This window comes from Dreissena polymorpha, chromosome 5 (assembly GCF_020536995.1).
Source record: "Dreissena polymorpha isolate Duluth1 chromosome 5, UMN_Dpol_1.0, whole genome shotgun sequence".
Taxonomy (NCBI): Eukaryota; Metazoa; Mollusca; class Bivalvia; order Myida; family Dreissenidae; genus Dreissena; species Dreissena polymorpha.
The window spans coordinates 122,139,268-122,153,288 of record NC_068359.1 but is presented as its reverse complement, the minus strand read 5'-3'; the positions used below and the strand labels follow the sequence as shown (position 1 = coordinate 122,153,288).

The window sequence follows — 14,021 nt, the reverse complement described above, 5'->3', positions numbered from 1 at the left end:
GCAAATTCTAGCGTCAACTAAACAGTGCTAAAATATCCTTTGTTTCATAAAAAGCGCGCGAAAATTATGCAGACATGTAGAACGTCGTTTGGAAAGTTTGGGTGTATTTTGTGATGTATAAATATATGAACATCACCTTAAGCGTGAATCGCGTGTTCAGTTGAAAAAAAGCCCCGATTAGACGTTATTTCATCATCTCTATAAATAGTAACACATGCCAAAATGTATTTGATTCTTAAGGAAATATCGAGAATGTTTGTGTATCGTAAATATTTACCAGCATTTGCTTTAAAACTGGAATATACAGAATTATCGGGTAATTAGTAGCGATACTAACTGTGTTGACCTTATCGCAACATCCGGGCACTTGCGTCAGTTAGAGTTACATGCCCCTTGACGACGGTGAAAACAAAAGCGCTGTCGCCATTTTATTTGCATTGAAATATTTAACACTGCTCGCAATTTTCTTAAGTTAAGGCACATCTTCGCGACCATTTTTTAGAATAAAAATACCCAGAAATAGAAATTCTTTCATAATAAATTTAATTTAATGAACGAACACAAATAAGGATGAAAACAAACAACCAATAAATTTTAAATATATGCAACATATAGTATAGCTGATTTGAACCTCTATATTTGTTACCTTATTACCTTGTTACGTATTAAATAAATTATCATGATAAATGTTATTGTTTTTATTTAATTCACACCAATTTCGACACTTTTAGTTTCCGCATGTTAGGTATTTGAATGCCCCTTTCTTCATCACAAACCGATTATCTCGTTATGATCGGATACTGTCCAGACAAAGAAAACACGGTGTCATAAAGCCAGCTGGGGACCTATACTTGGGGCTCTGCATAAACCACAAGTGGTCATTAAACACAATTTATGATACCTCTATGGCATCTCTTGTCATACTGAGCAGTCATTTAAGCCAAATTTTTAATGCCGAAATAATTGAATATACAGTTGCTTTATAAAACACGTTGACACCTTAAATAAACATTTAATTAAATTAAATGCAATATTTTTCATTTGATTGTTTGCATCAGTCTTAAAATCGTGTAAGCTTTTGTATTCTGGTGTTTAATTGCACCTTTTTTTTGCATAATCCGATTATCTCGTTTTGATCAAATATTGTCCATACTTAACTGACAAAAAGGTGTCATAAACAACACTGGGTGGTCCAGACTGTGTCATTTAACACGATAGATGCCACCATGTCTCCTCTTTCTGGTAGTACTAAGCAGTCATTTGGATGAATAATTAACGCCGATGTAACGCATTATGAAAAAGAAAAAAAAAAATTAACGCCGATGTACTTAACAGTTGCTTAAATTAGATATGTGACATATGGTCAAATATAAAGTCATGTCCAATTTAAATTATCAGAAATTTACAACGTAAAGATACTAGTCCGATTAATTTATGAAAGTATTTAATAATTATAAAATTTACGTAAAAAAACAAGAAACGTATTTAGCGTGTATCAGTTAATTAAAAAGACGTCATTCCGTATTAAGATTTAATGTTACGACAATAAACGATCGACATCATAAAAAAGAAATTACGTTTGACAGCAACGGGGGTAAATAATGTTTGAAAAACAAATATTTATACAGATATATGTGTGTTCATTTTAATATTTGTCACTCGTACTCATTACAATGAACACAACTAAGGCTTTCAGTAAGTCATGTACCAGATGTCCCTACGTATTTTACAGCTTCACATTAGCGTGATAAATTGACATAGTAGAAATATAATTATAATGTTCGAAGATGAATGAACCCTGAAAAGAACGACAATACTCATTACGTACATCAACATCTACAAGGATACTCCCATTATTACAGAATAAACGAATTTACCCGGTGTCTCTGTGAGAAAGTTAATCATGAATGTCGCCGTACTCGATCATCGGCCACTTGGTCGGGTCATTTTTCCAACATCCAGCTTGCAACTTTGTACGGACATTCATTAAGTCCAATTAGTTTTATTTTCTGATCATATCGGGCTTTCGAAATGCAATATAACCCTTTATAATAGTCAAAAGACATTTTAAACACCAATTACATGGCATTCAATTACCTATCGACTTCCCAATAGGAATGCAATTGACGAAATATCAGCAGAGGTGCTCAATCAGCGTAGTAAATCGACCGTATCTAGGGCATTGTTTTCACCGTCGCTAAGGGACTGCCCCTTTTGTGACGTCATCGCGATAAGGTCAATAATATGAACAAAATATAACGTGTTTACATACACATATTCAAACAATAGTTATAATAAGCTGATAATTAACAAAACAACAAATACGTCGTCACCGTCTTGATTACTGATGTGGCTTCAAACTGCTAATTTTCTCAGCTTAAATATAATAGCAAAATCAACATGCAATTAATTTCACCATATGCTGGAGCCTTGACCACTTGTATGTGCGAAAACATAATTACGTGACATTGTTTATGTGTGAAATACATACACTACGGGCGGGAAACTTAATTGGCCAGACACATTAACTATGCTATGCTAATACAATCCGCGCACAATAAATTTATTATGATTTTAATTATTATTATAATTGTTCTTTCAAAATTTGTTAACTACATGTAACTAAAAATTTTAAAAAGATTTTTTATTTCATGATGCGCATCGACTCGGCATCATGTCGCGGATCACAGCATGCCTCGGCGGACAGATGCGAAGTTTCGTGGCGAAATGCGACTTGCCGCCGCATACTGACGCGGCTTCAATGACCGACGCGGCATCGACTCGTTTCGCCGTGGTGCCGCGGATCGCGAAATACGTTTGTTCCGCATTGAATGTACTGTATTTACTTTTATGGAATGAGTGATGTATTGGACGTCATCATTGATGACGTTCAATCGAACGAATGATAAAGGGGGCTAACTTTCGTTAAGCTGGCGCATATAGTCGCGATTTGGGGCGCTTGAAAACTGGCCAAGCACGTTTGCTGAAATTTGACATGTATATGGACAAGAATGCGATCTACCTGTTGGCGTAGGCGTTATACCTGGGAAAAATCAAGTTTTTTTATTAAATCACGAAAAAGTTTCGCAAGTTTGACAAAACCGGAATTACAAAATGCGGTATGTGGATATACCGAAGTCCTACCGAAATCCCCGAAATCAAACTTTGATAAAACAATGTTTCATTAGTGATTTCAGTGTATTTCGCAACGATCTATATTAAAATACGCAGTTTTTCAATACACAATCTATATTAATGGGGATTTCGTGGGATCTCGTGGATTTCTGAGGATTTTGGTAATTACGGGAAATTCGGTATTTCTTCACACCCGTCAAAATGGTCGACTTCGTCAGAATGAACGCTTAGAAAGTATTTACAAAAAAACATCACCTCAAACGATGTAAAGTGAACGCTACTTATCTGTTTTGTAGATAAGTATACGATCCATTGGAAAACACTAACATTTGACATAAAAAAACGCCAGTGGATATGGAAATCTTCATCGTTTGAAATAGCAGACGGCGTCGACCAAAGGCGAAAAGAACGCCAGAAAGTATTAACAAAATAACATAATTAAAAATGATGTCAAGTGAACGCTTATTCGCTGTTTTGTAGATAAGTATACGATCTATTGAAAACCATAACATTTGACATAAAACACCCGTGAATATGCAAATCTTCTGCGTACCAAATAGCAGACATCATGCGGCGTCTAATCTGAGTCTACGCTGTTTGCCAAGGCCGATAGTATAATGAATGGAAATGCACAAACTCAGCAACTGGCAAGTATATATGCATTAGTAGATTGTTTCGTGATTATTTAGAAACGACTACATAATTCTTTTGGTTCAGCCAGTACAACTTAACAGAAATAAGTATAAAAGTTTCTACACCTGACAACAATGTGCCAACTTTATACAAGGTAAGTTGTTTACATTATTTAAAATATTTCAAGCTTACAGTATACAACAATAAACAGCTGGTACAATGTAATGTCATCGTTTTAATTTTAATAAGCCCGTGGTTAATTACCCTTTTTAATCGGAAATCTTCATCGTTTGAAATAGCAGACGGCGTCGACCAAAGGCGAAAAGAACGCGAGAAAGTATTAACAAAATAACATAATTAAAAATGATGTCAAGTGAACGCTTATTCGCTGTTTTGTAGATAAGTATACGATCTATTGAAAACCATAACATTTGACATAAAACACCCGTGGATATGCAAATCTTCTGCGTACCAAATAGCAGACATCATGCGGCGTCTAATCTGAGTCTACGCTGTTTGCCAAGGCCGATAGTATAATGAATGGAAATGCACAAACTCAGCAACTGGCAAGTATATATGCATTAGTAGATTGTTTCGTGATTATTTAGAAACGACTACATAATTCTTTTGGTTCAGCCAGTACAACTTAACAGAAATAAGTATAAAAGTTTCTACACCTGACAACAATGTGCCAACTTTATACAAGGTAAGTTGTTTACATTATTTAAAATATTTCAAGCTTACAGTATACAACAATAAACAGCTGGTACAATGTAATGTCATCGTTTTAATTTTAATAAGCCCGTGGTTAATTACCCTTTTTAATCTTATGGTTCAATGCATCTCTAACACCTTCAATTGACATTCTCGGCTCGGGTACTACTTACCGGTACATGTACCCCGGGTACTCTTAACTTTACTTACATGTAGCCCGGGTACGGTAAAGAAACTTAAACATACCCGCAAATATTAGATTGTATCCAAGTTGTATATCTGCCAAAAATCCGATGTCGTTAAACATGCTAGCGATTAAAGTAAAACAATATTGTTTACATTAAAGAAACTTCTCTTTAAAAAAAATCTGCATCAACATGCTTTTTAGTATGAGTGTTGAGAGGACGCCGTAGGAATAATCAAGTAATCAAGAATACGTCTCTGTTTCTGCTTTTATTTCCTTCATGTATAATGACGATAAGGATTGACGACTAACATTGACGGCAATGATAACAAGAATTGAAAACTAACACTAACGACAAGGATTGGCGACTAGATGTAACATTGACGATTCTCTACAATAAATGAAATTAACAATAAAGAATGAATAATACGATTATAGTACAACAGATCTGCTATTCGAAGTATAATATGATAGCATACACTCATTAGAATAAAAGGTTTCAATAAATATCGAAATATCTTAAACAATATTTATTACACAGCATGAATTATTTGTTAAAACATAATATAAATACCAAATATGGTGTTCCCCATTTAACGGACCTCGCAAACCAAAAAATGTTTCTTTAAAAAAATCTATGACGGTAAAAAGTGAACGTGCGACATCGCGGAAAATATACTTGACAACGTCATACAATGACGCGACTTTAAACAATTTAAGATTTTAAATTGAATCACATTAATGATTGTAAAAATGAGTTTTGATAATACATTGTATAAATGCCATTTAACAGAAAATTGACATAAATGTAAACATAATTAATTTTTACAAAATAGCCGACAACAACCGATTTAGTGTTAAAATTCCCGGGTATGTTTTAGTATATTTACCGTACCCAGGGTACGAGCCTTACTAACTGTATTATTATTATATCTCACCGACTACCTTTACCTTGTTGTGTTTCAACCTGAAATGTATGTAAAATCCGGCTTTCTTTACTTTTATTTTTCATTCATTTGATTACGCAATTGTTGACGTATCTCGTGGAAAATTATTTGAATCTTTGGATTTTAGTGACGACAAGCTGGAAGTGTCAATTTATTTTTTACAATGAATCTAAGATGTATTTAATTTTTGTGTGTTTGTCATGCATAGTTCAGTGTTTTCCAGGAAAATTTGAGTAGCCAGTTATATGGCCGGCAACTATGCAGTAAAACCAAAGCATTTGTGACATTTACTTGATATATTTGGGAAAAGTAGCCGGCATCAAGAGTTAATGTAACCGGCAAGATCGCTAGCAGCCGGTATTTAAAGAGAACACTGATAATAGTAAACTAAATCTCTACGACAGGATTACAGCTTTGTAAAATTGTTTTTTGGGTGATAATGGTTAGTAATTCATACTAATGTTATTAAAAAATATCGGCTTTAAACTTAATTTTGAGAATGGGATGGAAGAACAGAAAATGAAGAGCATACAGGGATGGAAATAAGTGGTTTACCGTGAACCCGGGGCAAGTAGATTTTGGCCTGGGCAACTCAATTTCAAAAGTTGGTAAACTTCTTTTTTTTAAAGCTTAAAACAATTCACTGCAATAAAAATTGAAAAACAATTGATCACCATGGATCAATACTAGTTAAATAACATTCATTATTTAGGAATAGGACATGATTCAATTCAGGCTCATAATAAAACATCATGCATTGAACATGTGTTGTCAGCAAATGTATTTTATTATCTATTATTTTATTAAAAGAATGTATAATATTCACATGTTCATATTTCTGGGCTCGTTATTCTTTATCTGGGCAACCAAAATACTAAAGATGGTTGCCCACAATAGTAAACAGTTAGTTTCAATCCCTGGCATATCATTGTATCTCTATTGTTATAAGCATTGCATTAAAGTTGTGATTGAGGTTAGCCTGTTGTTTATGGTATATTTACATTTTAGCTTGACTGTTATATATGAAATATATATAGTCGAGCTATCCTACTCAACCCGGCGTCGGCGTGCGCATTGGAATGTTTGCGTACCACCTCAAATATATTTCCTATGTCCATTGACATATTGCTTTTATATTTTGCATACTTCATTACCGACATAACCCCAATCTATAAACAAGAGCAGACAACTCATTTACTGTATCAAGCATTTTAACAGAATTAGGCCCTTTTTAACTAAGAATAATATGCATATTATTGATAAATCTATGTTAAAGTTTGCATATGACCTCAAATATTTTTTATGTCACTTGACATATTGCGTTCATACACCATGTATTTTGCTTATTAACCAACATGACCCCAATGTATAAACAAGAGCAGATAACTGTATCAAGCATTTTGTAACAATTATGGCCTTTTTTTCACTTAGAATAAGCATATAATTGATAAATCTATTATTAAGTTTGCGTACCACCTTTAAATTGCCATAACTTGTTTATTATGCTCCCCCCCAAATTTTTTAGGGGGAGCATATAGTCGCCGCTTCGTCTGTCCGTCGGTGCACAAACTTGTTTCGTACCCAATTTTTTTTGTACCCAAATTTATATATGTACCCTTTTTTTTTCGTACCCAAATAGTTTTTTGTACCCTAATTTTTTCGTTCCCTATAGGTTTTCATAACCAAATTTTTTTTCGTACCCAATTTTTTTTTTACACAAATTTGTTCGAACCCAAATTTCTTTGAACCCATTTGTTCGTACTCAAATTTTTTTCGTACCCAAATTCGTTTTGTTCCCAATTTTTATTGTACCCAAATTTTTATTTGAACCTTTTTTTTCGTACCCAAATAGTTTTTCCTACCCTAATTTTTTTTCATAACCAATTTTTTTTTCGTACCCACATTTTTTTGTACCCAATTTTTTCGTACACAAATTTGTTTGTACCCAAATTTCTTCGTACCCATTTGTTCGTACTCATTTTTTTTTCGTACACAAATTTTTTCGTACCTTATTTTTTATTTGTACCCATTTTTTTCGTACCAAAATAGTTTTTTCGTTCCCTTATTTTGTTTGTACCCTTTTTATCGTACTCAAATTTGTTTTCGTACCCAAATTTGTTTTTTTTTCCTACCCACATATTTTTTCGTACCATTTTTTTTATAGAAATAATCGATTTTCAATTTGATTTCATCTCTCCACTCATTCCATCACGCGAAACCCTTAAGGTGTCGCAACTCTAGTAAAAGTTATTACAAACAAACACATTTTCTCTTTCTATGCTCACATCAAACAGACTAGTTCATTACATTTGAACAGCAGTCAGTTACTATAACATTTTGTCTTTAACAGAATTGATTTCCTTTTCCAGTTCTTTAGCTCTCTCCTCTTATTCAGTAAACCACCCTGGTTTGAAACGACACTTCCCCATCCCTGCGTTTTCACTCGCAAAAATTGATCACTATGGAGAACCTCTGACGTAGTACACATAATCTGTGACGTGTACTGCACATAACGTTTCGTACTAAATAGTGTACGAAACTTATATTTCATATTCAACTTTATTGCGCGAAGGAATTTATGATAAATTTTCATAATATTTCCCTTAAGAACGACTTAAGTAAAATAACTAAAGCGACGATTAAAGTATGTTTGAGCATAAGTAAACATTTTTAAGGCTTTTTTACATAAAATAAGCACTTTTCAAGCACTTTTTCAAGGCCAACCTTTGTTCAAGGGCTTTTCAAGCCTTGGACTCGTTTTCAAGCACTTTTCAAGCCCTGTGCGAACCCTGTAAATGAATGTAAAAAGAAGTTCAAAATCTGTCAAAAAAACTGATATTAATATAAGTTACTGTTAGTCTAGAAAGTGCTTCAAAAATTTAGTTTACAAAACAGTTACGATTACTATGAAAATTCTGTGTTATGAAAAATTACATAATACAGTTAATTTCACATAATATTGACATAATAAAACCAAACTTTACTACACAGGAAACCAATGTTCTGACCAAATTTCATGTAGATTGAGCAAACTAGAAAGTTTGTTTTTTACTATAGCCATATATAGCCATAGAAGGAAAAATGCCCCGCCCTCGCTCATGCAAAATACTGCTTTTAAAATCTGTACATGCTAACAAGCAAATTAGAACAGAACATTTTCGAGAATATTATTATATGCGATGCCACTAAATTGTGTATCAAACGAATTTGGGTAATAATCACATGTTGCATATAATAGCAACGTAGAACTGTTTGAATAACTGTATTATGCAATCCTGTTATGTTTCTAGAACTAGTTGTCATATGCCAAATCCCAGCTTTTGACCCTTTGTTGCATTCAAGAAGAACTACAGTCATTCATGCAGTTTCGGCTTTCATCCAGTTCCGGCATTTTTCTAAATTGTAAGGCTGGTAAGGATAGAGTATTTTCAGAAACATTATTTTTTCTGTAGTGTCATGTTATGATTTTTTCGTCAAACAAATGCATGTTTACAAACATTGGTTGAACTCTTGGTCATCAAGCGCTTATAGTTCCATAACGAGGTTTCAGAAAGAGCGATTTCCGCTCACGTTTTTTTTGGAAGGGTGAAAAGTTGGAGGGAATTGTTGTGTTGTTGTTGTGTTGTTCTGCGGCTGTAGGCTACTCCTATAAATATGAGGTCGATTTACATCGACACTCCTATAAATAAGCGGGGTAGCTTACGTCTAATTATTTGGACTATCTGTAGGCTAAAAGTGTTGTCTTAACTTTATCCAATATTTTTTTCATTAAATGCAGATTTAGCATGGAAAACACATTTTAAGTATGTTAACGGAGATAAAAGAACTGATAATTAAAACAATGTTAGTTACATATTGCGTGTACTGTTTAGTGAATTTGGCTTTGGGCCGAAAGTTACTAGACCAAAACGATTTGAACGAAGCCGGATTTCCTTTTCATCTACGAAAGGACAGTCTAATTAAACCTGAGAACCATGGATGATTTTTGACCTTATCTTCACTTACATCAAAGTACAATGAGTGTTTTAAAGACACTATACCTAAAACGTAGATTCTGAATGGCATTTCTCTTTTCTTCTGTAAATGTCGGGTAAATGTCACGAACAATGTTTACATTTTGTGCAGCGAATAATTTGCGTTACGGCATCGGTTAAAAAAACAACAACCAATATTAAAGACAAATACAGAATAGGCATCAGTAATTATTCAATTTAATTAGTTGTGATTGCAAGGGTATGTTCAAGGGACCTTAAAACTTTTTTTAACTCACTTTATTTGTATGTTAGTTTTATCATGGGCTACACACCAGTAACATTCTCGTAAACTTTTCACAGTGCATTTCCTATTCCGTAACATGCAAACTATAACATAACTGAACAAATATATAGAGGATATTTGTTGGATTCGGTGGATTATCGATTTTAATTCACGAGTGATCATAGAAAATGATATTTTCACGAGTGGCGCATATTTTCTATGATCACGAGTGAATTAAAATCGATATTCTACCGAATCCAACAAATTTTCTTTTTATTTTATGATTTTTTTTCATGAAATTAATTAATTCACTGATATTTCTCTATAAACCACCGGAAAGCATACAATAAATAACTGTAATTTGCGTTAATTATTACAATGTGAGTTGGAAACTGACTTTTGTACATACTCAGTCATTTTTAAATCTAAAACGCTTCAAATGTTCCACTGTTGTATATTGTTTATGCCGGATAACAATTATATTTAATGCATGTGACACTTTCCGCTTTTATGACATTTTTCGTTTAAAGAAACTATTTTCGTAGCAAAAATCCAGTTTATGCGGAAAGTGTCGTCCGCGATTAGCCTCTGCGGCCTGCACACGCTTATCTGGGACGACACTTTACGCACATGCATTAAACCCTCTTTTCACAGAGCACGGCCTATATGTTTATCTATGTATGTAGATCTCTATCATTGTTTGAAAAAAGAAAGACGAAAATAAATAGTCTACAGGAAATAATTGCCACATACATATAGACAAACGAATATGAACGAAACACCTATATGCTTAGGTAATTATCATTTATATTAACATGGCATTTTATACTATGTATTTTAAATATTATACTATACAATTACACTGAGCGTTATTCATTCTGGCTCACAATCACCGATCTACTCCAAGGACATTATGGCCCAAAAGTGACCATGAAATGATACGCAGCGGAATGTTCTGTGTTTTAGATAAGTGTACACATTACACACCATTACAGTAAAATAAGCGTTTGATTAAATAACACATGTTTTAAATGTTTTAATGTTAACATCAAATACGACAAAGTGAACTTTTTTATGTTACTCACGGGAACGGATTATAAGGCTCAACACAACTACATGATTAATAATACTTGTAAACGTCCAAGTTATTCTAAGCGCAAAATCGATACAAAAACAACATCTAATCGTATAAAAGGTCTTTACCGGTATTTATTATAGTGTCACCCCCATTGAAAGGACCAGCCGATTTGGCTTATGAGACACTGTTTGCGTGTGTATACCATGTACCTCCCAACTCCTATCACTGTGTCAGGCGCCAGACGGATAGAAGTCGGTGACCATTTATTTTTAACGCTCGCGGCCCACGAGCCGGCCATATCGGAACAAGCCCCATGACAAACATCCATCCTTCGACAAATGCTCCCATGGGGCTCGAAACTTCCACCTCCCGATCCCGTATATGTTGCAGAACAAAAAAAAATCTATTACATCATGTGTGTGTCGTATATTGAACATATCTGCACACAAAATGGAGACTTCCAACCAATGAGTGTACTTTACCCTACACTACACGAAATGGATCGTCAGCAAGTTTTTCACTATATCAATGAATAATTAATGAAGGAAATACGGAACGTTTATATTATGCTTAGTTTATGTATATTAAATGATTGCGTAATCATGCGGGCCTATTGGCGGGGCATTTTATAAACATCTACTTGGACAATAAAACAGGTCGACACATTTCAAAACCTGGGTGAGACATATACGCTGAAAAATATGCAAACATCTTATATAGTGCATGTATTCAAAGCCAACATATAAAATGCAATATTTGAGTTGTGGAATCCAAAAATTACTGCTTGCAAGATGGTACTCCTAAACAAATCGGAAATGCCTGATAATAATGAGTTAAAAAGGGATTTCCAATGTGGCAAATGCTCGACTTAAGTACAAGGTATTAACAACCGTTTAAAAATAAACCTACGGAATTATAAATAGATGTTTCCGCTATTTCAAAATGATATATATATATATTTGGATTTTAATTTAATATTACGCAGATCCATCTCATCGCATGGGAAGAAAATCGACTGGAAGAAATATGGACTTATGAACCAGTTAAAACAGAGTTAAGGTGATCTAACGACGAGATTTTTGTCTAAAACTTTGTGTGATCTTTGTGTTTATCCTCGTTCAAGTTGGTGGAGCGGTTGTTCGTCATAATACTGTGCAAGAGCTCTTTTCATATAGCCAGTGGTCATTATAGTTTTGTGCGTGGACAATTGTTTGAAACGAAGTGTCCATACGACGTCCTTCCGTTTGCTTACGTCCGCAAGGTCGCCGTAACGACCGTTACAATTATTACAAGATAAGTATTGATGCAAAGCATCAAAGGGCGTCGGGAATTTCAGTGTAAAAGGCACTCAATGAAGTTACATGGAACGATTTTTTTCTACTGTTAATATTAATATATTGGCCGATTATTTTAAACAAAATAGACAACGATACTGGTATAACCAGTATCTATGATTTTGTGTTGTAACCCCCAAATAACCATTATTTATGATGTTGTGTTATAACTCCCAAATAACCATTATCTATGATTTTGTGTTGTAACCCCCCAAATATTTCATAGTTCATTTTATTTACATTGGTTTCCTTTTTTTACTGGTATCCGTGTGCAGCTTTCATTTATGGAACAGAACTGTGTAGGTTTTAAAAAATCTGCTTCATCTTGTAATCGTAATTTCATATTTTTCTCAACTTCAAGGGGAGATGATTCTGAACTTATTCTTACGTTGCTCATTTACGATAGGGGTTGAGTACTCATTGATATGAGAACACTGTAAAAGTTTGAAAAAAAATTGAATGAAAACTGTAAATTGTATAAAGAAGCTGCCTTTCACAATACTTTGAAATTCAGTAAAGATCATAATAGATTTATTGCTCCGATGTTCATCATTTTCAAAAGGGTTCGAGTAATACTGATATAAAAAAACTTAACAATTTTGTAAAGATTCAGACGCAAGTTGTGAAATCTTTTAAACAAGTGGAAATTGTATATTTTGTCAAATTTAATAGAAAAATTTCTGGACTTATTGTCCCGATGTTTCTCATTTTATTTTAAATGAGGTAAAAATGCTCATTGATATGAAGACACTGTAAGTTTGGAAAGAATCTGATGATAAAATGATGACATAATAACCTAACCAAGCAGTTTTTCACTTTTAGTTTTAAATTCAAAGAGACATAATTCTGGACATATGGTCCGATATTGCTCATATAGAGTTTGGGTTGGGTCCTCATTGATAAAAAAACCTGTGAAAGTTTGGGAACAATCGGATGAAAATTTTGGACTTCGAACAAGGATTTCAAAATTTCTCAAATTCTTAGGAAGATAACTAAGGGCGTAATGGTCGGATAATGCTAAAGGGCCCAAACCACCTGGATAGTAATACGTGTCGCGCTTCGCGCTCTATATGTGGTTCTTAAAAAAACAACTTGACTCTAGGGAAACTGGTTGCTGGGACACAGTTCCTCCTTGATAAGCGGCTGATTCCTTTATCGCAACTCATTGTTATAATCAATAATACGTGTCGCGCTTCGCGCTCTATATCTTGTAGGGATAGGCCTATGATAGACAACCATAAAAATACATGGATAATAGATGTGTTGTTTGCATTTATTTGTTAATATAAAAACACGTGTATTTTGTTATAAGATATTTAAGTGATGTAAGACATTTTAATTAACGTTGTCACCACGTTGCATCCATTAATTTTAATAAAAATAATCAATTGTAGTAAAATGGATTTTAAAATGTCAACATAAAATAAACCTTTATTATATTTATTAACCTGACTGAAAAAATTGTCAGCCACCGAACTGTTCCGTTCGTGCCGGAACCCGGGATAGAACCGGGGGCCTTTAGATGACTGTTGCGTAAACAACTTCAGTCTAATGCTCTCCCAACTGAGCTATTCCGGCTGACATTAACTTATGTACTGCTATTTGGCGAAGTTGTGTATAGCGATCGTTATTATATGTCTATTAATAAACTAATACATTGTACGTTTTCGTACCACTACGCCTTCCAATAAACTTGCTTGCGCGATAGGTCGTCAAATATCGTACTTCATTGATCTCCA

General features: G+C 33.9%; 1 protein-coding gene across 28 annotated transcripts in view; it reads right to left on the bottom strand.

Moving 5' to 3' along the window:
• LOC127832638 (uncharacterized) overlaps nt 1–9,761 on the bottom strand; it is an 84,285-nt gene extending 74,524 nt beyond the window's left edge. For all 28 annotated transcript variants that reach the window (XM_052358202.1, XM_052358204.1, XM_052358208.1 and 25 more), the window contains exon 1: nt 9,654–9,761. In XM_052358202.1, coding sequence (XP_052214162.1) covers nt 9,654–9,678 — 25 coding nt within the window. In that variant the 5' untranslated portion in view covers nt 9,679–9,761. The remainder of the gene's footprint in view (nt 1–9,653) is intronic.
• Between the last annotated feature and the right edge of the window lie 4,260 nt (nt 9,762–14,021).